We start from the raw sequence: 24,777 nt of genomic DNA, 5'->3' as shown, positions 1-24,777 counted from the left end.
CCTTCCTCTGGGGGGAAGGAGGGGGAAATATTTTCAGAGTGCTCAGTGTCGAACAAAGTTTGTTTGAACTAGACTTGAATCAACAGCAACAACAGCAGCTCTAAGCCAACCTCAAGCACTTGTGAAAACACTCTGCTTTAAACACTGACTCTTCAAGCTTTAACGTCATGTAAAGCTCAAGAAGATTTTATGGGCCACTGAGAGCATCTAAAACCTTGGCATCCCATTTGCAATCCAAACAGCTTTGCACTAGCAGGACTACAGTAGCTTTTAAGTGTGGGTGTGATGCTCCAGAAGCAGGGCTAGAGCTGGCAGCATTTTCAACAAGGAGCTCTGCAACTATACGCACCTTTCCAGCAAACCAAGCTGGGAATCACCCACACACCACCCTAAACTGGTACTTGGGCTTCAACAGAAGCCTGCAGGTTTCCAGCCATAAGGCAACTTCGAAACTGCGTGCAGAGGTACTCCTTAAGTAAATAATTTCTCAGCAGTCCACCTGGATGCTATTCATATCTGTCACCAGCGTTGTCAGGGTCAAGATGCTGCACTGTGTGGGTCCAAGTAGGCACTTTGCATGCTCAAAATTCATTAAAGTCAAATACTCCCAAGACTTTTACACATGAAAAAGCAGATGAACATGAGACAGAGTGGTTCAATGCAGTACAGGCAGTTTTTTTAATGAAGGTATATTTACTCAGCGGAGCTGAAAGGCTGCTTCTTCACAGCAGGTCAGGGGCTGCTATGCAAATAATAATAAATACTTTGCACTTTTCAAGCATGCTTTATCCAAGTGCTCTGCAAGCACAAACTGCACTAAGCCTCACAGTATCTGGAAGGAACAAGGCAGAAAACAGAAACAGACACTTCGCCCAAGACAGAAATACAGAAGCCTCTTGGGTGGAAAGCACAGACATTTGATAGTACCAACAGCTTTCCCGACTCCCCCGTGAAAGCACTCTTCCATTGCTAACCTCACATTCGTGTGGTTGGCAGCTTTCTAGAAACAGCAGCTCAATATCGATTCAGAAAACAGAGTCATCTGTGGTTCATTACTCCCAACAGATTTCATAAGGGATCCTGCCTGATGCCTCAGCTGCTTCTAAGCCAGCTAAGCCTGGAAGATCTGGTGCTGGTATAAAACAGCAAAGCTTCTTCGGAAACATCTCATACAGGACAGAAGCCACCACAGGGACAAGTTCATCAAGCCTAGAGAAATTCATGCATTACTAACTGGCTTTCCAAGAAGTCTCCTTGGGCTGGAAACCAAGGTGCTGGGGAATGAAGCATGTAAAGGGGACGAGGACGGCCAGAGCTGCTGGTCAGTTCAACAGCTCTACAAACCAGGGGTAGGTGAGAACAACATGCGCTGCACAAAGAACAGCTTCTGCCCTGCCAGACATTGGGGGAAAAAGAAATAACTGAGGATGGCTACAGTCAGAGTAGCATTACAGAAAGACACAAAAAGTAGCACTAGGTTTCCAAAGACCTGGGGAACCCTGAAGGTGTTTGTACAGCTGTAACGTGCCATGAAAGATTTACAGAAGACTGAAGGAACAGTTTTTCTTCCCTGCTCCAAAGAGCCTGCAGCTGGCACCCCGGCAGGCAGCATCCTCCAACAGCCAGGAGGGCTGGGACCCATCCCAAAAAACACGAGGAAGATGCACAGCACTGTGGTTACCTCCAGCAGCCAGCACTGCAAGCTGGTGCCGTGCAGAGATGGGATTGCACCATAGGGGACTTTAAAGAGTAAACAGGAGTCCTTGACCTGCGAGACGACAAAATGCAGCCATCCAAAAGGACTGTTCTCTTCAGCTAAAGTACTTCCAAGTCTCATCTCTGGAGGGAGAGGTTGGGTTTGAGATACAGACACAAAATCCTACAGCTGACTGTAGCAGAAGTGGCAACCCACAAATATAACCTGCAGGGAACTGAGATTCAGATCTCAAGCAGCAGTGGAGCCCCGAGCTGCCTGCTGGAGCCAGCACCACTGTACTTCTAAGATACCAACTTATTTTGAAATCAATACCAAGATTTATCGATCCAGGAAGGAAATACTAACTGACAAGAGAGCCTAGTTGATAGCAGTTCCAATGGGTAATAAGTTTTAATGGAGATTGGAAAAAATTCCAATCTGAATTTTGTTCTGCGGCAAAAATCTGCACATGCTGATTACCACAGCCCAGGAGCAAGCCAGAGACTCCTCACTATTATTCACACTGACCATCTCAGATGCCAAGGTCTGGGACAGCACATCACCGCTGAGTGAATGAAAAGAGAAACCCTATTAGCTGTTAACACTGATCTGTCTGGCAGAGGACAAGCTGCTAATACAGACTACCTTGAAAATCATAGCAAGAAATTCAGCCCGCACAGTCAAGGCCAGATTCAGGCATGTAACTCAGTGATGGCAGGAGTTCAAGCGCTTAAAATGTCTTTTGAAACCACAGTAAAATCATGGTGTCCCATCCCTCTTGGAAATGGACTCCACTAAATATCAAGGCCCTGAAAGGCAAGACCAAGAAAAGAAAACAACAAAAAACCAGCTCTGCTTGACTGAGGCTGGGAGAGTTGGTTGCAGCAATTTCCCCTTTTTTGTCAGCAGAATCTCACTGGCTGTATAAAAATACAAAAAGGGGTTTAAGTTACCAGAATGGCATCCTCAATATTGGGATAGGGACTGAGGAGAAATTCAACACCACATTTATAAAGTTGAGAAGCCAATGCCTTAACTCCCATATTTTGGAAGCAGCAAAATCTCACCTTCAACCACGCTCGCTGCTTCAGGGAAGCAGCAAGGATTGCCGAGGTGCTGCAGACCCACAAAAAGCGCCGACGCCTGCCGGGACCAAAGCGCAGAGGTGCCGTCCTGTAGCTCTGGGGAGTGAAGAGCCGCTTCTGTGCTTTGCGGTACAACAGGTCTGACCTATGCTTACAGGTTTCTAGGTAGCCATCACCTAAACTCTCCCTTTATTACCTAGTCCAGCGGTTCTAACCTGTGTTCCGGGGGCTGTGATGTCATCACACAGGGTCCACGAAGGCTTAAAGCAGGGGTGGGGAACATCCAGCCCGGAAACATTTGGTCTGTCCCGTGGCAAGCACTGCACCTCCTTCTCCCACAGTCCCCTCCCCTCAAACTCAAGCCCCCCGCCCTGACACGCTAGTATATTCAGTGCTAATCTAGCTGGTGGGACCCACTTTAACTAGGTGGTTTTTCTCTTAAAGACATTTTCTTAACCCAAAGGCCCTCTTTAGGGCCACACTGGGGCTGAAGTCTGTTCCTCCAAGTGGTGGCCCTGGACCCGTGAACAAAAATATCTGGTGACTGGACACAGAGAAACAAGGGGGGAGATGAGAAGAAATGTAAAAACTTTTCATCAAATTTTAAGGTAAAAATTCACATAAAATTCAGAATTAGCACGTTAAAATACCATAAAATGGGCCATTTGAGCAAGAAGAGTGTTGATGCTATTATTTTAAATTCATATGGAATCACTGCAATAAAGATATTATAATAGGAGTGTGTGCATTAACAGATTAACTTATTTCCCTTTCTCTCCAAATTTGAAGACCCTTCGTGAGAAAGTTGAAATAAACATTTGATGCAGTCTAGTGCTTTAAATCTTGAATTAAGTCTTGGTGGTCCGTGGCCACAAAAGATATTTAAAGGGGGTCCATGGTGAAGGGAAGGTTGAGAATCCCTGCCCTAGTCAATACCTGCAAAACAGCTTTAGAAGAACAAACAGCTCTTTCTGGCCCTGTGCAAAGACTCAGACAGTCCAATGCTGCCTTGGGATCTCACACCAAGGTAACCCCAAGGCAGTGAAGAGCTGCAGACAGAGGTGGGCAGAAGGTTTAGAGAGCAGGGGTTATCCTCGTAGCAATGACTGGCATGTAGGGTAAAGGCTGCCAGCACCCAGGGAAGGAACTGGCACAAGATGACAGCCCTGCAGGATAACTGGGCAGCCAGTGCCGTGCAGACAAACTAAAGTGTTTACTGGCTTTAATATTTAATTGTGCAAAATGAAGAGCAAGAAGCTGGGTCATCAGAGCTGCAGATAGAGGTGCACGTGCGTGCCGGGTGCTCTGGTGCCTCCATGCCAAGCCGAGCACCTAAACGAGCCAAAGTACCAACCTTGAGAGGCCCGGCTTGGCTGCGCCCATCACGCTGACTGCTGCCAGGCTCCCTCCTGCTCTCCTCCCCAGCAGAGGAGGATGTAGTCTCTCCTCTGCTTTGAGAGAGCACAACGTGGAGGGACGCACTGCAGGCAGAGCAGGCAAAGGGAAAGGCACCACGTGCAGCGGTCATGGAGACACATATGTGAAAATCCAGCTCCGTGGGACCTAGGCTGCCTCAACCAAGCCACAGGCTCCATCCAACCTCATGTATAAGAAAACTATTGGCATCCAAATCCCAGCACAGAAACACTCATAAGCATCAGCACTCCTTCCCCCTCTGTATTACGCAAAAACGTTTGGCTTGTAAAGGAGGTACAGCACTGCTCATTTGCAGGTTGGCTTTTCTCATTCACAGAGAGATGTCCTGCACTCCTTTGTTCAAAGGCTTGGATGGAAGGATACATACAGGCAGGTCCCCGCCACCCTAAAAATCCCAGTGGTTGACCCATTGGTCCTGCTGACTCTACTTAAAGTTGTTTACCCGTTCCCAATAAAGGGCTTTCCACCACTATTTGTCTTTGGAGGCAGCCTGAGAGAGCACAATCGCTGTCAGACACACTCAAACCTTTCTATTCCTTTTCCAAAAGGATACTCAGTCGGCTCCAAATGAGTCACTGAAAAGCCCTACATCCCACCAAGGGAAAAGCCTGAACTATTGTGTGACTAAAGCCGCTGTTTGTATTATATCTCTGCATATGGCCAAACTCGGCATGGAAATTAAAAGGAAGGCTGGCTCCATAAATATTGCAGTGTGAACAACACAGAGGTCTTTGCTGGATTATCACCGCTAAAAGGCACTGCAAAGCATCCAACTACACAAATGAAAGATGTTAATAGAGTGGTCCCAGCGGAGAGGAAGGCTGTATATTACGTGGAGCTGCTTTCACATCCTGCAAAATGTGCAGATTTAAATAACGTTCCCCTTTCACACAGAATAAATCTCAGCGCTTTTCACAAAGAAACGCAGCACATGCCTACGCCAGTCTACTCCAGTGGGCAGATGGCTTACAGGAGACACGGGTGACGGATTGAAGACCTGACATTTGTGTCCCTCGTTTGATGCAATGGCACCAAATAGCTCCACTAGACACGGCTGGGCTGTGCCGTGCCTTCATGTGTAATCTTCCTACCCACAGCACTCTTTAAAATACAAAAAAAAAAAAAGGGTTAAGACAGATTTTTCTCTCCAACCTTTTAATTAAGCCATTAGTCTCTTCCCCCTTAACCCAGGAATGAGAGGCCTGTCTTCACAGGAGCAAATGATTTCCCCAGAGTAATGAAGACGCATTATCATACAGAAAAAATCATTAGTTGCTATGTCCAGGACAATGCGATTGCTCAATTACTCCACTAAAACAGATAGCACCCTTCCCAGCGCCCCAGGCACAAACTCAGATGAGATGCATCCAGACCTACGTGCCCAGAGACACATCACTTCTGAAGAAGACCTGGACCAGTACAGAGGTCCTACCTGAATTATTTTCCAGCAAGCCTTTGCTCACTCCACCTTTAAGACACCACAGCAACAGGCAGTAGATCTCCAGAGGACTTTCTCCAAGTGCTTTAGAGTAGCAACAAAGGACCTGGAGAGTTTATCATCGCACAGAGAAGGTCTCAAATATCCTAGTAAGAATTCATCAGGAAGCCAAATGCTCCAGTGCCTGTAGGACTAGGAGGCACTTAATCTTTTGAGGGAACTGACAGTGAAACATGATCAACAGCAGAGAGCAGATTCGGTGACCCAGCGTGTCACTGAATCGTACCATCAAGGGGATGTCTCTTGATCAGAAAAGACTACTCAAGTCCCAGGTTCAATGTCAGGGATGACCCAGCTGGATTTGTTGCCATGCACGCAGCAGGGGCTGTCAGCTTGGTTTTGGTTCCCCCTCTTCCCCCTGAAAATCTCTAGGCTAGCCACAAAATACTATTCACCCACAACTTCTCTAATCAGGATGATCCAACTCACAATTTCCCCTCTTCATCGCCCCCAGGATGATTAAGAATAAGATTTAGTCATCTAACTAGGGTGCCATTATTCCTTCAAATATGTAATTTCAGTACTTCTCTCACCTACCGAGATACCCATTAGAAAAATGACTCATTAGCTCTTCCCCCTGCATCTTCGGCATAATACTTCCAACACGCAGATGTGGGTCAACAGATGCTATTCATGAACTCCCATCAAACCCATTCAGTGGTTTGGACTGAAAGGGGGGGAGTGGGTGTCAAAAGTGAAAGTGTTTTATTTAGACATTTTCCCCTCTACATGAAACATTTAGACTTTTTTTCCCCCCCAAGACATCTCTGAAGTTAATTTACTTTAAAACAGTTTTTTTAAGTCTGAACAAAGAGCACATCAGATGAAATGTTTTATTTGACCTGAAACAAATATTTTCAGTCTTGTTTTCAGTTAACCCAATATAGCATTTCTTCTTCAGTTTTTCAGTTCAGACAGACAAGGGGAAAAAAAAAATATCAATTTCAGAGCTCCATACGCAGCCCATTCTGTAACAGTTGTCAAAGACTGTAGCTTATGTTAATATTAAAATACTGCTTTTGCAATTTATGAACATTATCTGGAAAGCTAAGGCACAAAGTAGCAGAGATTAAGCAAGTTACCCAAGATAATGCATTTTGACATTAATATCTTTCTATTGTTCAACTAATCCTAAATAGATATAGGTTTACACTGAAAAAAATGGAGGAAAACTTGATGGTTTACACACGTTTGAGATGATTCCCAGAAGTGTTTCCACCCCTTGGTGGGCAAGGCACAAGTCTGTGCTAAAGGTGCTACTTTGGTAATTTTAACATGGCATTTTTCAAACCAGGGCTGCCAGGAGTAGGTGCCCAAGGCAAAAAACACCGCTCCTACAAAAAACAACTGCTTTAGGAAAAGCAGGCATGATCTTACAACTCCCGAGCAGGGTGCAAAGCTGTGGCTGTAAGTACTGCCGCAGTCTCACAAGGTACCACTGTAATCTCTCTCCACCTGGTGTGCAGACCGCCGAGAGCAATATTCAGAGAAGTCAGTGGCATGCAGAGCTTTGGAAATAGTTCAGATAGTTTGTATTGCTGCAGGATGGCTCAGACGTCAGGGCTTCAGCCTACTCCTGGACCCACAGTATTCAGCTGTCCCAGAGCAACGCTCCTTGCAACTTCCTACAAATCACTCCAAAAGCCATCCCACAGGTTTTTAATACCCCTGTCCTAGTGAAATCAGGCAAAAATTGGGTTCCTGGACTTGATTACTGCACGCCTCCAAGACTACAAGACAACGTGGTGTGGCTGCTGGGGGTTTATATGCACACACAATGGGTGCTGACTTTCAGGGCACCCAGCAGCTACCCGAGGCACCCTCCCCATCCCAGCAGCAATGCAGTGAGCCGGTGTCACGGCTTAGTTTCAGGCGCTGGTGCCGCATACGGCAGTTGCTTTAGTTAAACGCAAACTAGCAATCTCTGCCTTCACATATGACAATTGCCATGCGATTTCTGTCTCATTAAGCTCTGAAATGTAAAACAAATGGGATTTATGTGGCTGCTGTTTGGCATTCACTTGCACAATGTCAAGTCTTGCCTTTAATGGCTCTTCGGTCTCATCACTGTCTTAAGATCGCTTCCGTTTGGCTTCTGAGCCAACACAATACCTGATGGTTTCCCACCCCAGGCTGAAATACGATGTGGTGAAAATACAGACAGGGGGTAGCTCTAGCAAGCAAACCCTCCTATTTCCCCCCCCCGCCCCCCCCCCAGGTTGTGATACCAACTAGCACAGGTTTCTGCTGCAGACTTCTGTGCCTCAGTTCCCCTCATCTGCCACTGTCAGATTCACCCAGCTTATGCAAGCCCCAGCCCTCAGCCCATCAATCCAGCATATTTATAGACAGCAAGTTGCACCGTGCATGGAATAGCAAGCTCTGAAAAGCACTTATTCATAAGGCTGGGATGAGAAAAGCTACGGGCAGCCTCTGGGAGGTATTTTGGAGAACATGGACCATCAGTGAAATGCTATCCCACACACAAAATAGAGAAAAACTAAAGGCTGGTTACAGAGCATTTGACTCTAACAATCATTCACTGAGGTACAGAGAATCTTCCCAGTACAGCACATTGTAAACTCATTATTTGGGGTAAATTTAACAAGTACCACTGGTATACAGGCTGACCCATGCTCAAGACAAGAAGATTCATGACCACAGGTCTCCAGAGCCACAACTCTGATACTCTGATCCTTTTCTTCCGATTACCTAAACCAACCACCCACTGATGCTTCAGACCGGCAGCACCAGCAAGGCTGCTCCAAGACTCAGAGCATCTACAGCAACACAACTAGCCACTGATGTCCTGGAGCTAAGCCAAGGGAATTCACTTAAACCACAAGATTTGAGATCATTACATATGAAAGCGTTAGAGAGCACCAGTCTCCACTTCCAGAGGCAACCCAGCAGCCTAGCATTAATGCTGGATTTTGCCAAAAGCATCTCAGTTTTGGGTACTCAACTTTGGTCATCTTAGAAGGCAGGCTGTTTACTCAAAGTATCGGGCAAACACCCAGCATTAAAGGTGGCTTGAAACACCATGAATGAGGTGCCCAGAGGCAGAAGCATCTTCAGGCTCTGGCAGTTGGATCCTCCAGCCTAGCATACCCGCCCAAGGATGCTCAAGGAGCCAGAAGCAGGACAACGATTCAACTCCATCTCCCCGTGGCCCACCCTGCCACAAGGCCACCTTCTCACCCCACGAAATACTGTCGCCTTGGGCACAAAACATCTTGCAAGCAGCACAGTGAGCATGCGAGAAATTGTAATGCCAGCAGCACAAAGCGGTGAGGAAGGAGATGTATTATGGAGAGCCTGCAAAACCGGGGAGAAACACAACAACAAAAAATGAGGTTTCTATGGGAAGCACAAAGCCGGACATTGTTCAGCAAAGCCCCACTCCGCAAGCCAAAGCGGAGAACCTCGTACAAAAGCAAGAGCTCCCACTGATGCCATTGTCGAGCTTGTAGAGCAAAGATTTCTCTGGAAGAAAAGCAGACCCCGTGACAATTATTTATCACCACGCAAACATCTTCCTTCTCGTCTTTTGTTGGTGCAACACAGACCACATGTGTCTCCAGCCAGGGAAAGAAAAGCTACCAGCAGGATCAAGGAAGGCTGAGATTAATCTGGTTTCACATAGATAAAAAAAACCTTGAGCAATCAGTTTTAAAATTTAATATTAAAGTTGTAAGTCACCTTTGACTATATTAAAATATAAACTGGAGCATACAATAAGCCCCAAATAAGCCCCACTGGCAGTCAGAACAGCTCCCTTATCAACCTCTAACATCCCCTGTAAAATAATAACTGGAAGCCAGACTGCTGAGAGAAACTCACTCTCCCGGGGCAGTGCGATGTGACCCAATTCCTGCTGCCATTTCAGAAGCCCTCACTTGGCCGTTTTTCAGCACGCCAGCAATGAACTCAGCTGCAGCAGAAGTCATCTGGGGAGGGAGAGCTGGCAAGGAAGGACTGAGCATTAAGCTATATGCTGGGTGTATCTGCTGTAGATATGGGGCAGGGAGCATGAATGCAAAGGGACATGGTGCTGCAATTCAATGAAGCACCTGGGCTTCGGTGTCTTTTTTTTCCTTGCCAGTAACGGCGCAGAGTTTTGGGAACAGGTTTTCTCCCAGCCCTTGGCTTCCCCTTCTCTATCTGACACTTTCTCAGCATTTCCAAACTTTCTTCTCTATTCATGACTTTGAAAGAGGCTGAAAGGCTCCCGTCGAGGGAAAACAGCATGGGTAGACCACAGCAGCACCAAAGGAAGCTGGCCTCAGCAACACCGCATGCTGCGGCAGAGCGGGATTGATGGGCATCACAACCAAAGCCCACATGCAACGTCCCAAGGTCAGCTGCTGAAAGGCACCAGAAATAGCAGCCCCACGATGAAGGGAAGGGTCGTGGTCTGATGAGGGACGCAGGTAGCTGCGTCCAGCAAGATGCCACGCAAAGTCAAGGAGAGAATGGGGGCACACTCTGATTATTTTGCCCACGGACCGCTGCATTCAGCATGAAGTGGCTCATACTGGCTCTAACCAGCTCTAACACAGTAGAGTTTTCACTTCTCCATGTGGCAAATCCACATCCAGACTCAGTTAGCACCAGTATAACCTCAAAGAGGCATCTCTGGTTAGTTAAGGTGGGCTGAAAGTATCCTTTGATCTCCACAGATAGTTGACTCCATGAGGGTTCAGGACTGAGCCAAGAGCTGCTGGAACAGAGACCACCAGTTTCAACCGCTTACGCACAGGGGGCAAGTGGGTCTCGAGGAAAAGCGAGGGTCCTTGTGACGCCGGAGAGCTCTGTCATCAACTGAGCTGCCCGAGTTGCTTTCCAACAGACTGCTGCCTGCTTGAGAGGGCTCCAAATAAATAAATAAAGCCACTGCCTTATTAGCATGCAAATCTATTCAAGCCCCCATTTCAATTTGAATTCTATGCATACGATCAGAGTGCAAAATGCAAATTATACAAATGCACCCATATGAAGAAACAAGCAGGAACTCTGCACAAAGGGATTAGGGCCAGGCTGCTTCCCTCCGAAGATTACAGTGCTGGGGCAGGGGGGGGCTTTGTCAGGGAGCATCCTTTAATGGTCACCAGTCATGCAGCACTGAGCTTTGCCTACAAACTACTTTAAAAAAAGCTGTGACTCTGGCTTCAGCTGCTGAAGCAATGACTTGTTTGAGACAGGTTGCAGAAGCAGGAGGAGGATGGACAAACCGAGGCCAGTAGGGAAGGGGTGCTATAACCTCAGCACTTGCAGCCAAGGGTCCCCCCAGGGGATCAACACTCATTCGGATTGGCCCGAGGGGACCAGAGATACCCACAACGCTCCTCCGGCAGCCCCCAAAAGGCAGCATTGGCCAGCATTTCTCCAGCAGTGGCCAATTCGCCTATCAAACCAGGGCATCCAGCTCAGCACAGCAAGGCAGGTCTCAAGCAGCACAGACCACCAGCAAGAGGGTCACCACCACTGCCCGGCGCCACCATCTTAGTGACAAGGGAGGTGACGCTTCCTCAGTCTTAAAAGGCTTAACCTCTCCTTCCCATGGAACTTTGCCTGGGAAAGATCTGCAAGGTATGGGAGGAAAAACAGAAACCCAGCTTGGAAGGTCCTTTGCAGACTAAGGTCAGACAAAGAGAATCCCAATGCACCCGATTTTAGCAAACTAAGGCTCTGAGCTCTGCTCTGACACAAGCCCCAGGTCCTTTCCCCAGGCTTCCTGGCCCACCAGCCCCATGGCATGGGAGATCCTGCTCCTAGTTGGACACAAAGCTTGGGCAGAGGAGATGCGAGGCTGTGTGTGTTCACTCCTCCCTCCTACGTGCACAAAATTCACAACCCACCATTTATTGTATTACATTTTCATTTTAAAGTAAATATCTGTTTTCAATTAGTACTTACCGTGAGGGGCATGCATCACTGAGAACACTTATTTCTCTTCCTTTCATTATTAGATTAGAAGTCGCTCAAGTTTAACTACATTTAACAGCAGCAGAGATGTTACTGTTCTGCAGACACTAATCCACTTCCCACCTCCACCCCCACAAAGGCCCCAATCCAGCTAACGCAGCCTCAGCACCCAGTCTCCGAATCAAGGTGCTGGCACACAAACCTGCTGCAGCCCTGGCCGACCTCTCAGAGCCTGCCCATCAATTCCCTGCACGTCCTGCCTCCAGGCTGTTAAAAAATCGTATTGCTTTACCTTCGTATCACAAAATCTGACCCCCTCACAATTTCATCTGTGTAGCAAGGAGGCTCGCAGGGACTTCCCCAAGGTTACATAAAATGAATAAAACCCAGAGCAGAGACTTGCCCAAAACCTTACAAACAAAACCAAAAGCATGGGGAATCAACCATGTCTGGTGTTCCACCCACTCGTTCGTTCCCATCAGGTAACGGGTAAACATGTCACTTGGTTAGCCAATAATTTTCCTAAGTGTCCCAAATGTGTCCCAGACTCCTCATCTTCATCCCAATCAGGAAAGTGCTTCCTCCCAGAGAGATCACGAGATCATCCCCCAAGCACATCTAGGCACTGCCTGCTCAGCCCTCTGCTAGAGCACTCGCAAGCATAATAGTACTATTATACTTTGCTCATTATGCCTCATTTTTATTACACGGCCTCATTAAGTTAAGAAGCCTCTGTAATTTAACTGCATCTCTTGGTCTCCGCACGGGGGCTCCAGCTGCATTTGTCATTAATCACTTTATTAAAAACACAGGACAAAAATTACTATTATACCCATTACTGCCCATCAATCTCTTCAATTGCCTCTTAAGTCCCTTCTTTACCTGCTCGATGCACCAGAGCCAGATGAATATCATTGGCACCTTTATAATCTTTCCATATTTTCCAATAATTATAAGCCAATTTTAAGGGTGCTTTCAGGGAAAAGTAAGATGCACGCTGGCATACTGTGTTCTCATGGTGTACAGGAGAACAGGTAATAAAAGCATACAACCAGACCAAGAGAAACAAACTGTGTGTTAGACAATATAACATAATTGCATCGAACCTACCACAGGATGCTTTACGGACACATAGATGAGGTTAACACCATTTTAGAACTAAATATACTGTGACAAATTGGCACACTGCGAGAGCCATCATGGTGATTTCATCAGCCAGGTTAAAGGCAGGAAGAGATCTGCATCCCGTTTCCAAGCCCCAGGGAAGGATGACCCACAACTGATAGTCAGCTTCTACAACAGCTTCCCAGCAGCCCCCCATCCACCAGAGGACAGTGGTACTTGCCATCCTCCGTGCACAAAAAAAACCCACCCTCCTGAACTCAATGTTAAAAACTGCAAATTATCAAAATATGCTGGTTTGGCAAGTTCACTTCAAAGTTTCCAATTCATAATTCTTGGATGTTTCCTGCTCCACAACAAGTTTCAAAAGTTCAACTTTTCTTCCTGATTTTGAACAATATGCTTCCACTGGGACAGCAACTCTGATCTGCTCAAGTCAGCAGCAACTTGCACAGGTTAAGAGCACTACACAGATTTCTGTATATGCTTGGGCAAAAGCCAAACCATGGAGAGAAACCTACCTGCTGCAGAAGAAAATCAGTATGCTGGATGAAAAGTTTGCTACAACCACCACGGTAAAGACATCAAGGGACATCAGCCATATGGCAACTGCACACGGTCCTTACTCTTTCTTGAGAAAAGACATTTCACTCTTCCCCCACCCTCCTCCCCCCCATCCCTACTCCCAGGAAAAACCTGCTTTGCCTGGTTAGCACTTCCCCTTCTGGTTTGCTTCCATCACAGAAAGGCTAAAACAAAAAAACCCCACAAATTTGGGAGATCACAGGTAGTACACAAAAAGCTGTTCAAAGATGCTGAACAAGTGTTAGCGGGTACCACCTTGATGCAGTCAGCACCTCCCAGAGAAGAAGGGGAGGAAGGTGAGAGGCATCAGCTCCTTAAAAGACAACGCAACCTTAGGAGGAGGTTAGCATCCGAAGCGTGGCAATCTGAATGCCCTGGCAGTTGCCTTTCTAGCCAGCCCATTTGATGGAAAAGAGCTTTGAAGATTTCAAAAGGCGCCGTGTTTCCTAGTTTATCGCAAGTGTCTATCTTAAACCAATATTATCCTTTTAAGCATGACCGGAGCAAGAGGAATCTTCAGAAACTGTTCCTGCCGCAGGAGATAGACACTCACACAAGAGGCAAAGAAAAAAAAAAAAAAGATCCCTCAGACTTACAACACCACGCAAGACCCTGACTCACATCCAGCCCAACAGCACTGCTGCTGCTATCATCGCAGATCTGTCAGGAGGCGACATTTACACTGGTTTGGGCTTGACAGCAAAAGGCACTTCTGCTCTCCCATGAAGTTTCCCCCTCTGCCCTTTCTGAAGTGTACATCTCCACATCATTGACACCCAGCCCCTATGCTGCAACCCAAGTGAAGGGGAATGAACGTTTTCTAAGGGGTGGCAGGCAACGGAGACAGCCATCAGCTCTTAAAAAGCCTTCTACCTTCACTGCCAGGAGCAAACACACCCCAGACAGCGGAGGAAGAGCAGCCGCATGGGGTGATACCCACCCCAATGAGCAAACCACAAATGCTAAGTCTGAATACTAAGCAAGCAAAAGCACTCAGTAAATCTTCCACCTCGCCAAAGCGAGAGCAGATTGCAATATCCAGGACGTGGTGCTGGATCAGGACAACTTTAGGCATGCAGAGACTGAGATGGACTGCAGAGGTTACCTAAGCTGTGCTTCAGAACTGGGTTTAGGCACATAAAGGCTGAGGGACAGCAGGGCTGAAGATGTTTCCCTTGGTCTCTGGTGGGGAAGTTCATGAGCAAAGGAAAACAAGCAGTATTGTCTCCCAATTACAGAAAGAAGATGCCTGTCTTGAGATTACCTGGCAATTATTATAAGTGGAAATAAAGGAAATCACAAGAAATCTGCCATCTGCAAGTCAAGCTTCAGCTTAGACAGAAGGAGTTAATTTACAGCCACTCAAAGCTTTGATATCTTAAACCTTTTCAGTCTCTGGACAAGATGAAGAATAAGCATAGACAGTGTCAGACTCTGTGATCGTGAGGACAAAACACTGCAAACAGCTGTGCCTAATTTTAGCATCTGGTGGTTCTGTTTCTTCAGCACTTGCGGGTGGTGGGGGGGTGGCCCCATCACTCCCAGCTTATTAAAGACACAGCCAGAAGCAATAGAGAGGAGTGTTAAATCACACTCCAGGGATTAGCTTGTGGGAGAGAGCAAGAAACAACCCAGCGAGGCACCGCTGCCCAGCAATGGCATCCATTCCCTGCTGCAAGTTACCCCGCGCCCCGCAAGGGGTTCATCACCTTTGCATACGGCACTGCCAAACTTACACACGTTTATCACTGGGGGGGTGAGAAGCAGTGGGTCAGACAGCCCCACATTCCCCTCCTACACCCTCACCCTTTCTGAGCAAGCCCATGGCATTTGCACCCTGCGATGTGCTCCCTGGCAGGGTCAGCTCAAGATCTGCCCACTGCCTTAGAGATGTGTCCAGCCATGCAATGGGGTGACCCCCTGCTTCTCAGGAGAGGGGTGGGAACTTCAGAAGGCCCCCAACTCTTCTCCACACATCTCAACCTCTCTGCAGCACAGGAGGGGGAACGGCCTTGGTTGCTGAACCCCAAACCTCAGGCTTGGTGTTGCCAGACTCCTCGCAGAGCTGGAGCCCAGCAGGTCGCCGTGTGCCTCTCCAAAGGAGCCCGACACCGGCAGGTGGGAGCGGACCGCTCGGCTCCATGCAAGCGCTGCTGCTGCCACCGCCAGGCTGAACCGAAAAAGTGAGGAGAAAAACTGCATTAGCGCTGCCAGGTGACCTGGTTTGAGATTCCAAATACTCGGGTATTCCTTCCCCCGTGCACCCCCAGCGCTCCCTTTCTCCGGTCTGAATTATTAAGACACCCCACATGTCCGCAAGCTGTTTCTTCAGCGCTGTAAATGCACAGCCTAACGAGGCGAGAGCCGCACTTAGACTCCGGTCTACAAACGAGCTGCAAAACCCTCTGACTGCTCGCAGGGGCTGCTAGACTCGACTGGGATGCTCTGCTCAAGTCACCTGGAACAGCAATGGCCAGTCATTAAAATACACACTCTGCAGGGTAACAACTCCACAAAGACCAGAGGCAGGAACAGGCATTAGAGGAGCTGATAAGGCTCATCTGACTGCTAACGATTTTGTCTACAGTTATTTTTGTGCAGCTGGGAACAAGTGGCTACAGTCAGCTACTTGCCAGCTGGGGAGAAAGCAGCAGTTTTGCATCGTTGGGAATGGAAATACATCCAGCTCGGCCCCCCACCACACTCCCAGATTTTCTCTGCTCGCTGGCAGAGCTTGCCATGGGCTGACCAAGACAACACCCAGCAACATCTCAGGGTGACTCGTGAAGATGCAAAGCGAGGGGTGGTATAGAGCAGGGTTTTCCTGCAGACACAGCTTGAGGAAAGGATTCAAGCCTCTGCTGACAACTGAGCAACACCTCGATGTGCTGGCTGGATTTAGATCCCTTTACAAAAGCCAGATGCCCTTGCCTGTTTGGCAGAGAGAAAGTCTCGTTCAGACAGCTGAAGGCAGAGCAGCCAAAGGTCCCTTTGCCCACCTTCACGTGCATAAGCCTTGCCAGCATGGACCAACATCACTCTTTCACAACAGCCTGCATCACCACAGCTTTGGGAAGCTGTAGGCAAGCTCAGGGCTTACAGACACTTCTCAAAGCACACATTCCTCACCACAAAGCAGGTGATGGCCAAGCCTATTCCCTAGGCCTCGCCAATAGAACCCAAGCAACTCCCAGTTTGCACTGGAAAAGGCAGAGGCAGATCCATCCGAGCACTGGTGGCCTGGGCAGATCTGCAGAAGGGTGCTCATCCTGAGCCGGCAACTCTACCAATGCTCAAACTCTACCAATGCTCAAACCAGCATTGGTTGAATCAAGTTTTCATTTCTGGGTTGCCAGACAGCACCAAAGAAAGAACAGACCTGCTAGGCTGGAAGGAAGGTCCATGAATCCCTTTGCACCCCATACCATCAGCTACCCTCTGCCGTAAGGTGCTGGTGCACCCCCAGTTTCCACATCCCTTTAGGATCTAAGTACCTCCATCCAAAGCAGCTCCTTCCATCCCACGTTATGCAGAGAGACTTGCAAAATCCCTCCTGTTGTTACTGCCACGCTGGCCATTATGCAAGTTCGGCTGTCTTAACTCGATGCTGAGCATACAAGTGGGGCTGACATTTATTTAATCCTCATAGTAATGTTGACTGTGTACTTACTGAAACACCTCATGCTTATGGAAGACATTTGTTTCCAAGCAGCTTATGCTAAATTGCAGTGATATAAAGGAAACACTTATCCAATATTGACATTTACTGACTGGCAGCATACAGCTTGAATACTCATTTATGCTAGTGGAGGGGGGGAGGGGAAACCCGAGAAGGATTCAGGCCCTTCATTTCTGATCTCTGAATGAGTTAGACAATATTAAGTTCATCAGTGAATACCTGCCCAAAATGCAAGGTGGGACTCCAAACCCAACGGCTTCTCACACTCCCTCCTCGAGGAAAAATAAAGTAATATTGGACCCACAGCACAAAGCTTTGATCCTTCATCCAAGAGGAAGCTTGACAAAGTTCATCCCTTCCAGTCTCAGTGCATATTTCATCCGTAATTAGCAAGGCTCCTCCAGCCTGCAGCATGCATCCTACCGGGCAGCGAGCTTCTGAAAAAAAACATTATCAAACATTTTCTGCATTGCCCCTCCCACAAAGACACGCTTGCTCACCCAAAAGGCTCCTGAAATTTTCAGCTTTTAGGTGCTGCAGCATCCAATCAGACCCTGGCACACCCAGGCAGGGTGTACAGTACAGAGCTTTGCCACATGCCATATTGAAAATGACAACAACAGACCCAAGAACATAAATCCACTAGCACTTAAGAGGTGAATTAGCCACCATCTGACCACATACATATCAAACTGGCGCAACAATTCCACCAAACACAAACTGGAAACAAAGGAAAGCATCTATTATTCTAGCTGAAAGTCTGATGTGTTTGCATCAATGGTTAATGAGCAGCAGTTATGGCAGAGCCCTCAAAAAACAATTACATCCTGCTCCACCCCGAGAGCCCAAAACGCAGCAGACCAAAAGCTTGCTGTAGCTTTTGTTGCGAGCGGGGGAGTTGAATGAACACATTAAGACAGGATCTTATCCTGAAGTTAGCATCTGAATTTAACAATCGCAAGCGTTCCACCTCCTACTTACATAGCATGTGACATTAGAAGAGGCAGGACGCCCAGAGCCCATCGCTAAGAGGTACACTCAAAGCGCATTTAGATTTTAAGCTGTTTAATGCAACTCAATAAAAGGAAGAGCCACGCAACAGCCAAGTGACCTACAGCTCCTTCTGCTCCACTTTGGAGGCTGCTGCTGCCACCAGGGAAAGGCAAACACTCGAGCATGGGTCTTGCCAGCGAGGCAATGAATAAACAGCCTCGACTATACTCAAAAGGCATATTGAACCAGGACATCTGTTAGGCCACAGTTTCCAAGACCAGAACCCAGCATTTGCTCTGTCCTACCACAATGCACAATTCAGAAATGAGTATTTTCCTCTTCCCCCTTCAAAAAGTCTGGAGTATAGATGTGCCCTGAGGTGCAGTGAAGTAGAGGAATAGAAACCCATGAGTTTTGAGCAGCATCAGGATCCTGCTATTCAACCCTTGCCTGGGAAAAGCAGCAAAGGTTTTAAACTTCATTTCTTCCCAGCCAAGAGAAAAGAAATCCTGCACGTTTCCTGGCATGTTTGAAATTAATACTGCAGGCAATGGATTCACACACCCCCTGCAAGAGCTGGGACAATTGCCAGCCCCGAAGGCAGGGCAGACCGCCTTAAAAACTCCACCAACTGCCTTAAATCTCAGCAAATAAGAGACTGATTTACAACCAATTTGTTTCACTACCTATTGATTTATAAAATAAGCTTGTACACAGTCACTATGGCTCTGTCTCTCTCTTTGGCCAGAGGTAGCTCCCAATGAAGTCGAAGGAAAGGACTTGTATTGCTCCTGAACAGAAGCTAAATTAAGGCTTTCATAAGTTGTTATAAATTTGCTGGTCTTTAAAATAAATGAAAGGAAAAAAAAAAGCTGGTTAATCCTACTGGAAGGATCCTGGAAATGATGTAAGCAGCATTTTCATAAAGTGCCCTCCAGCACACTGAGGAGCTGAAAGCTAGGAGCACCATACAAACTTGCAAAACCAATCATTAAATCGGAGGTTTGAAGTGAGCCGCACTCTCCATCACAGACTGCTCATAGGAAAATGGGTTATTTAAAGACCTTGATCCTCAGTGAATTCACAACCTGAAGGGGCACATAGGCCTCTCCCCTTTATTTACTGCTACAAAAGAAAGAAGAGCATTGAGTCTTTTTATTCTAACATACACAGTCCAACTAGAGACTGGGAGCTCGTAACACTGCTGGTAACCTGTCAGGGATTTCTGTGCACGTTTCTACTCCAGTTGGCGTCCCCTAAAACAAGAGGAAAGCACAGAAGTAATCGACATCTGCCCGAGATGTGCTGTGCATAAACTGCCCAGGGACCTCTGCCTAACCTTGGACGGGGGAGGCCGGCAGGGATGCAGCGTTAGCATCAGGGCAGGTGTTTCTCCTCACTTTCCTCCCTCTGGCAAAGGGCACCTGAACAAAACTGCAAAACTCCTCCCTCTTGTTCTTCTCAAAGAACTGAAACCTTGCAAGCCAGTTTGAGCAAAGTCATCTTCGGTCCTCATGAGTATCTCACTGCAGGAGGTCCTGACTGAAGATGGGGAAGCATGCAGAAATCTAAATTGTGTTAAAACAGACGTTGGAGGAGGCAATCCTGCACTGTTCCCCCAGGATAGCACAGACTGGACAACACCACCTCTAACTGGAGGTTTATTTCAGTTTCCCTCCCAGGCAGCTCAGTTGTTAACTCCTGTGTCCCTGCCAAACCCACACCTTCCCACCAGCAGCACCTTCCATCTTCACCAAGCACCCGTCCAAACCACTCCTGTCTTCTACTCACCCATTTTTACTTGTAACTTCTTGTGCTGCTAGCACTCTCCTTGGCTTAATTTTTAAAGCCCATTAACACTTGCTCATTTTGCAGCACCATATGCACTCCTCGTACTTCCCAAACAGCTCCCCAGTGCTGAGATTCACCTGATGGGTTTAGGAAACAGCCCAACACGTTTCTCTTGCAAAGCTACACCCTGCTCTCTACATGGCAGGAGGAATTAAATTTCAAAAGGGATCATGACCACAGATTTTCAGGCTTCTCATTAGCAGGCTCAGGGTTGCCAGACGCAGCAACCCACAAGTGCCCCTTGCACCCGGTGAGAGGCAAAGAGGAGAAGAGTCACCAGCCCCTGTACACAAACCTCCCAGCACTCCGTAAGCTTGCATTTTTGCTCCCTGTCCCCCACTAACCTCCCCCGAGATGCCAAAATCCTCATCCTCCAGTCCTAACCAGTGGTGGTGGGTGGAATTGGCCTGGTTTCTCTCATCAGCATAATTTCACCCTTCCCCACCTGGGGGCTGATGACAAGCAGCTCAACTTCCCCCACCGGGAAGTTGAGCCACCGCGGCTAATACCGGGCCCCTCTGACAGAAGATTGCAAAGCATTTGCTTCCAGGGAGGAACCAAGTGAACTGTGAAGGAGAAAAACATACCCTGCGACACCCAGAGAACTTGGTATTCATCACCCTGAGGGAAAGCAAACATGCCTTTGGAAAGAGAGCCCCAGACAAGCAGAAATCTTCCCATCCAAGGTAAATTTCGTAGCCTGCCAAATTTATCTAGGTTGTTACACTACAGGCCAGTAAGAGGAGGCAGCGGTTGTAGGTACATCTTCAGTGCTGCTCCTTCCCACAGCCCCAAGCACTTTCCCCAGTTGCTTCCAGCCTCACCCAGTTTGTCTGACACTGGAGCAGAAGAGGGAGGGGTAAGCTATTCACCAGGCAGAAAAGGCAGCTAGTTTCATGGCAGCATCAATTTCTTCCCACCAAGGGGCACCACACATCTAGTCTCCGCGGGAGGCAAATCGTGCTGCGACTTTATCTCGCCTTCCACCAGAGCTGTGGTCCTGACAGCTTTCGAGGGGGCGGGTGGAAGAGCGACGCAATACCAGGGGAAAAACAGCCCTGAAGAGGAAACACTGACCTATCGACTTTCAGAAAGAGAAAACGCAGGCTGTTTCAGACCATTTGCAAGGGTGAAAGACAGAGGATGCTCAAGGGAAGGCAATTTGTTCTTCCTAGTTCACCTCAAGAGAAGCACAGAAGTCAGCTGCAAGAGATCCTCCTCCTCCTCGGCTGAGCAACGCCTGCGTGCACCCAGGTGCAGCGTGGCCCCGGACGGGGAGCAACAAGCACCCTCCTCCTGCAAGCTCAGCTGGGAGCCCAAGTTTGAGCCTGCACGGTTTGCAGAAGCAGCAGGATGCCAGCATGCCACAAGGAGGCACAGGGCCCACCAAGTACAAACCCAAGGGCATAGGTGTACAGATCCGGCGATGGAAAGTGCCTTTTCAGTGAGGCTTTTGTGTAAGGGGGCTTTATTATTTTTAAAACTAGAATCCAGACCACAGATCCCAAGTGAGGTTTTCAGCAGAGGTGATCCTCCCATCCCTTGGTTCAGGGAAATTTCAGTTCTGCCTGCCTTATTATGGCAAACCCCTTCAAGCCATTTTGGGGCTGCAGGCAAGCAAACGCAGCCTGCCTGCCCCTCTGCCTGCAAAAAGGAGCCACGAAACTCCTGACGGGCAGGGTCAAGTGATTTGAATTGTTCCTTCAAGTGAGTTTTGGCCCACCAGCCCCCTCCAGAGCAAGATGACTGCCCTCTGGGCACACACGTAACACCCCATCCCCATGGCCCGCCAGTCTTTAGGAGCACCTTCACCCATGGGAAGCAAACACCGCCGCATCTGCACGCGCCAGAACAACCACAGCAGCTGCTCGACGGGAGGCAAACACAACATATGCTGGAAAATAAGCTTCAGTTCCTACATCCAGGCCTTTCCTCCCCCAAAGTACCATGTGGTTTGAGGAATCCTTTGCATGAAATCCTATTAGGGATCCTTTGCAATGTTTCACCCCAAAGGGGAAGGCCACGATGCTGCCAACAGCCCCCTTCTCATGTACCGTGAGCAAGCAGCTCCACAGAAACGCATTCAGTTCATCCTACGGGAGAAAACAGCCGAAAACGCTCTGCAAGACACTATCTCTCTGCCTCGTAACCCGGCATGAATAAGCAAGGTACCAGATGCACACTCCTGACGGTACAGACAGGGGAGACAAATCAACTGAGCTCAGGCTACGCGCAGCAGAGCTGAGGAGCCACGACAGCTTTCGAACACAAGCGCTATTAAAAAGTGCATTAGCCCTGATTAAAAATAATGGCTGCAAAAGGGGGGGGGGGGAAGAAACAAATCCCCGCTGGATCCCAGACGTAAACTTATTCAGCTCTGCTAGTAAACTGCCATTTGACCTGCAGGGAGGTGAGAGGTTTGTGGGAGCGGGGAGAGATGCGAGAAGGCCAGGATCAGCTCCCAAATCGCCGATATCCCCGGACCCGCTGCTGCCCTGCTGCACCAGGGAGAGTTCAAATTTGTTCAGCCAGAAATCTACACGGAAGACACAGTGGGTTTCTTTTGTGCAGAAGCAAAGGCGAATGCAAACACAGCTTTCTCCCTGAAGGAATATTAGTACAAGCAGAGAGAGGGAAAGAGAAAAGGGGAAGGGAGGGTGGCGTGGGAGCCCAACATCACATGCGAGCCCAGGAAAAGAAGAGGTAAGGGCAACCAGAAGCGCAGCCACCTCTAAACACGGCGTCCCTGCTTGGGGAATAGGTGGAACCGCAGCGTATGGTGGGGGATGTTCAGCAATAATGTCTGGCTGAGCAAAAAAACAGCTGCCCGTTGAGAAGCACTACTCTCTCCAAAAGTTTTATCCTTCATTTAATCAACAGATGGACTAGCTGCGTGGGTTTGGATTTTTTTTTTTTCCCTTTTTTTTTTTTTTTTTTAAGCAACCCCAAGCCCTACCCTCACAAAAGCTGGTTTCGGGACCACGGCGGCGTGACACAGATGGTATTTGACACCGGCGTTTGCGAGGGGATGAGCAGTAGATAGGCAAAGCTTGGGTCTGGCTGGAGCTCAGCGTCCTCCACAGGTGACAGTCCAGGGACCAGGCACACAGCAGCATATCAAACACAGCCTCCTAAATCCCTCCCCACCCCCCCAAATCCTCCTTTATTTTTTGAGGCGGGGAGACAAGCAGGTAGCAAAGTTACAGGGCAAATTCCTCCAGATTGCCACGCTCCTGCCCCGGCTCCCGTGCTGTCGGGGGTGGGGGGAATCCGGCTGTGACACCCCCCAACACTACCGCAGGGGCTCCCCACCTCCCCCCTCGGCTGGCTGCATTCAAAGCAACTCTTTCCCCACCCCCCCAGGAGCAAATCGCTCCCTACCCCGGCTCTGCAACCGCAGGCTTCTCTGCGCAGGCAGCGGGCTCCCCCCCGGGCTGGAGCCGGCCTCTGCCGCCAGCCCGGGAGGCTTCACCTCCCACCCCCCCCCCCAAAATTGAACCAGCCATCGCCTCCCCAGTACCGGCGAAAGAACCGGGCGGCGATTGAGGGGAGGAGGGGGGGGGGGGGGGGCTGTTGTTGAGCAAAGCCGTGTTTACACACAAACACGATCTAATTAACGGAGCTAGAGCTGAAAGAACTCATTTGCATGCTAAAGATTTTTTTTAAAAAAAAAAAAAAAAAAAGGCAAGCTGCCTCACCAGAGATGCATGGAAAACTCTGCAATCCTCTCTCTCTCCCCCCCACCTTTCCCCCCCCCCCCCCTTGTGCAAGGAGCAAAAAGCACACGCAGCCTCCCCCCCATCCACCCCCCCACCTCCTCCCGTCCGCCCCGCTCGGAAACTAAGTGCGGCGCCGGGTCCTACCGTGGCTGAGCAGGAAGCACCCGAGGAGGAGGAGGAGGAGGTCTGCCTGGAAAGCGCTCATTCCTCAGGGTGGGCTCGGCGCCGGGGGTAGGGGGGCTCCGCTGCCGCCGCCGGCGGGGGGCTTCAGGCCGCCGCCGCCCGCCGGCTCCGCTCGCCCGGCTCCATCGCCGCCGCCCCCCCAGCTCCTCCCCCGGCAGCGCTGCCTTGACTGGCGGAGCGAGCCTCGCCGGCGCAGCCTGGCTTTTTGAGGAGGGGGGGGGGGGGGGGGGGGGGGAAAGGGGAGGGAGAGAAGGAAAGTGATGGTTAAAGGGGGAGTAACTTGCGCGCAGCCGGGGGATGGCCCAGCCTGCCAGCGCGGGATGGGGTGCACAAATACCATCCCCCCCGCATGGCGCACGGCCAAAAAAAGGGGGGGGGGGGGGGGGGAATAGGGGGAGATTGGGCGCTGCCACTTCTGCATCAGTCCCTGGGGAGGAAGGGATGCCCCCCCACGCACACCCCCCCAGGGCAAATGGAGCGTCACAAGCATGGCTTCCCCCCTCAGATATCTTAAATTGCGGGGCGGGGGGGGGAAGAGCTTGCTGCCCGCCATCCACCCTCAGGCACCATCGTCGCCCGCGGGGCGGCCCGCGCTCTCCCGCAGCTCTCCGGGATTTTGGAGGGGCTTCACCCCGAAGTTCAGTCAGGGGAGGGGGGCAAAAATGAACGCGCCCCTCCCCCGGGTGAGTTACATCCTCACAGCCGGCGGCCCCGCGCAGGTCCTGAAGGGGGGGTGGTGGTGGTGTCGTCCAGTGCCCCCCAGTTACAGCCTCACCCCTCCATGAGAGGCAGCGGCTCCTCACAGACACCCCCACCCCCCCAAAAAAAAACCCTCCAGACCCGGGAGGAGAAAAATCCACTATAAATAAATAAAGTTTTGAGGAGGGGAGCGGGGTGAGGGAGCGGCCCCTGTGCGAGCGCTTCCCGCCCAGCGTCGCCGCGCGCAGAGGGCGGGAACACGCGGTTTGGCCAGGCCGATGCACCCCCGTGCAGCCTGCTCT

At 49.4% G+C, this 24,777-nt stretch overlaps 1 protein-coding gene across 3 annotated transcripts in view; it reads right to left on the bottom strand.

Annotated features, from left to right (window-relative positions):
* The window catches only part of KIRREL3 (kirre like nephrin family adhesion molecule 3), a 356,368-nt gene extending 332,441 nt beyond the window's left edge, over positions 1 to 23,927 (bottom strand). For 2 of the 3 annotated variants that reach the window (XM_074851068.1, XM_074851069.1), the window contains exon 1: positions 22,831 to 23,083. In XM_074851068.1, coding sequence (XP_074707169.1) covers positions 22,831 to 22,990 — 160 coding nt within the window. In that variant the 5' untranslated portion in view covers positions 22,991 to 23,083. Of the gene's footprint in view, positions 1 to 22,830; positions 23,084 to 23,737 lie in introns of those variants that run through there. The other variant, XM_074851070.1, reaches the window with a different exon arrangement.
* Positions 23,928 to 24,777: the final 850 nt, after the last annotated feature.

The sequence above is a fragment of the Strix uralensis genome, chromosome 26 (assembly GCF_047716275.1).
Source record: "Strix uralensis isolate ZFMK-TIS-50842 chromosome 26, bStrUra1, whole genome shotgun sequence".
Taxonomy (NCBI): Eukaryota; Metazoa; Chordata; class Aves; order Strigiformes; family Strigidae; genus Strix; species Strix uralensis.
This window is presented reverse-complemented; position numbering and strand designations above follow the sequence as displayed.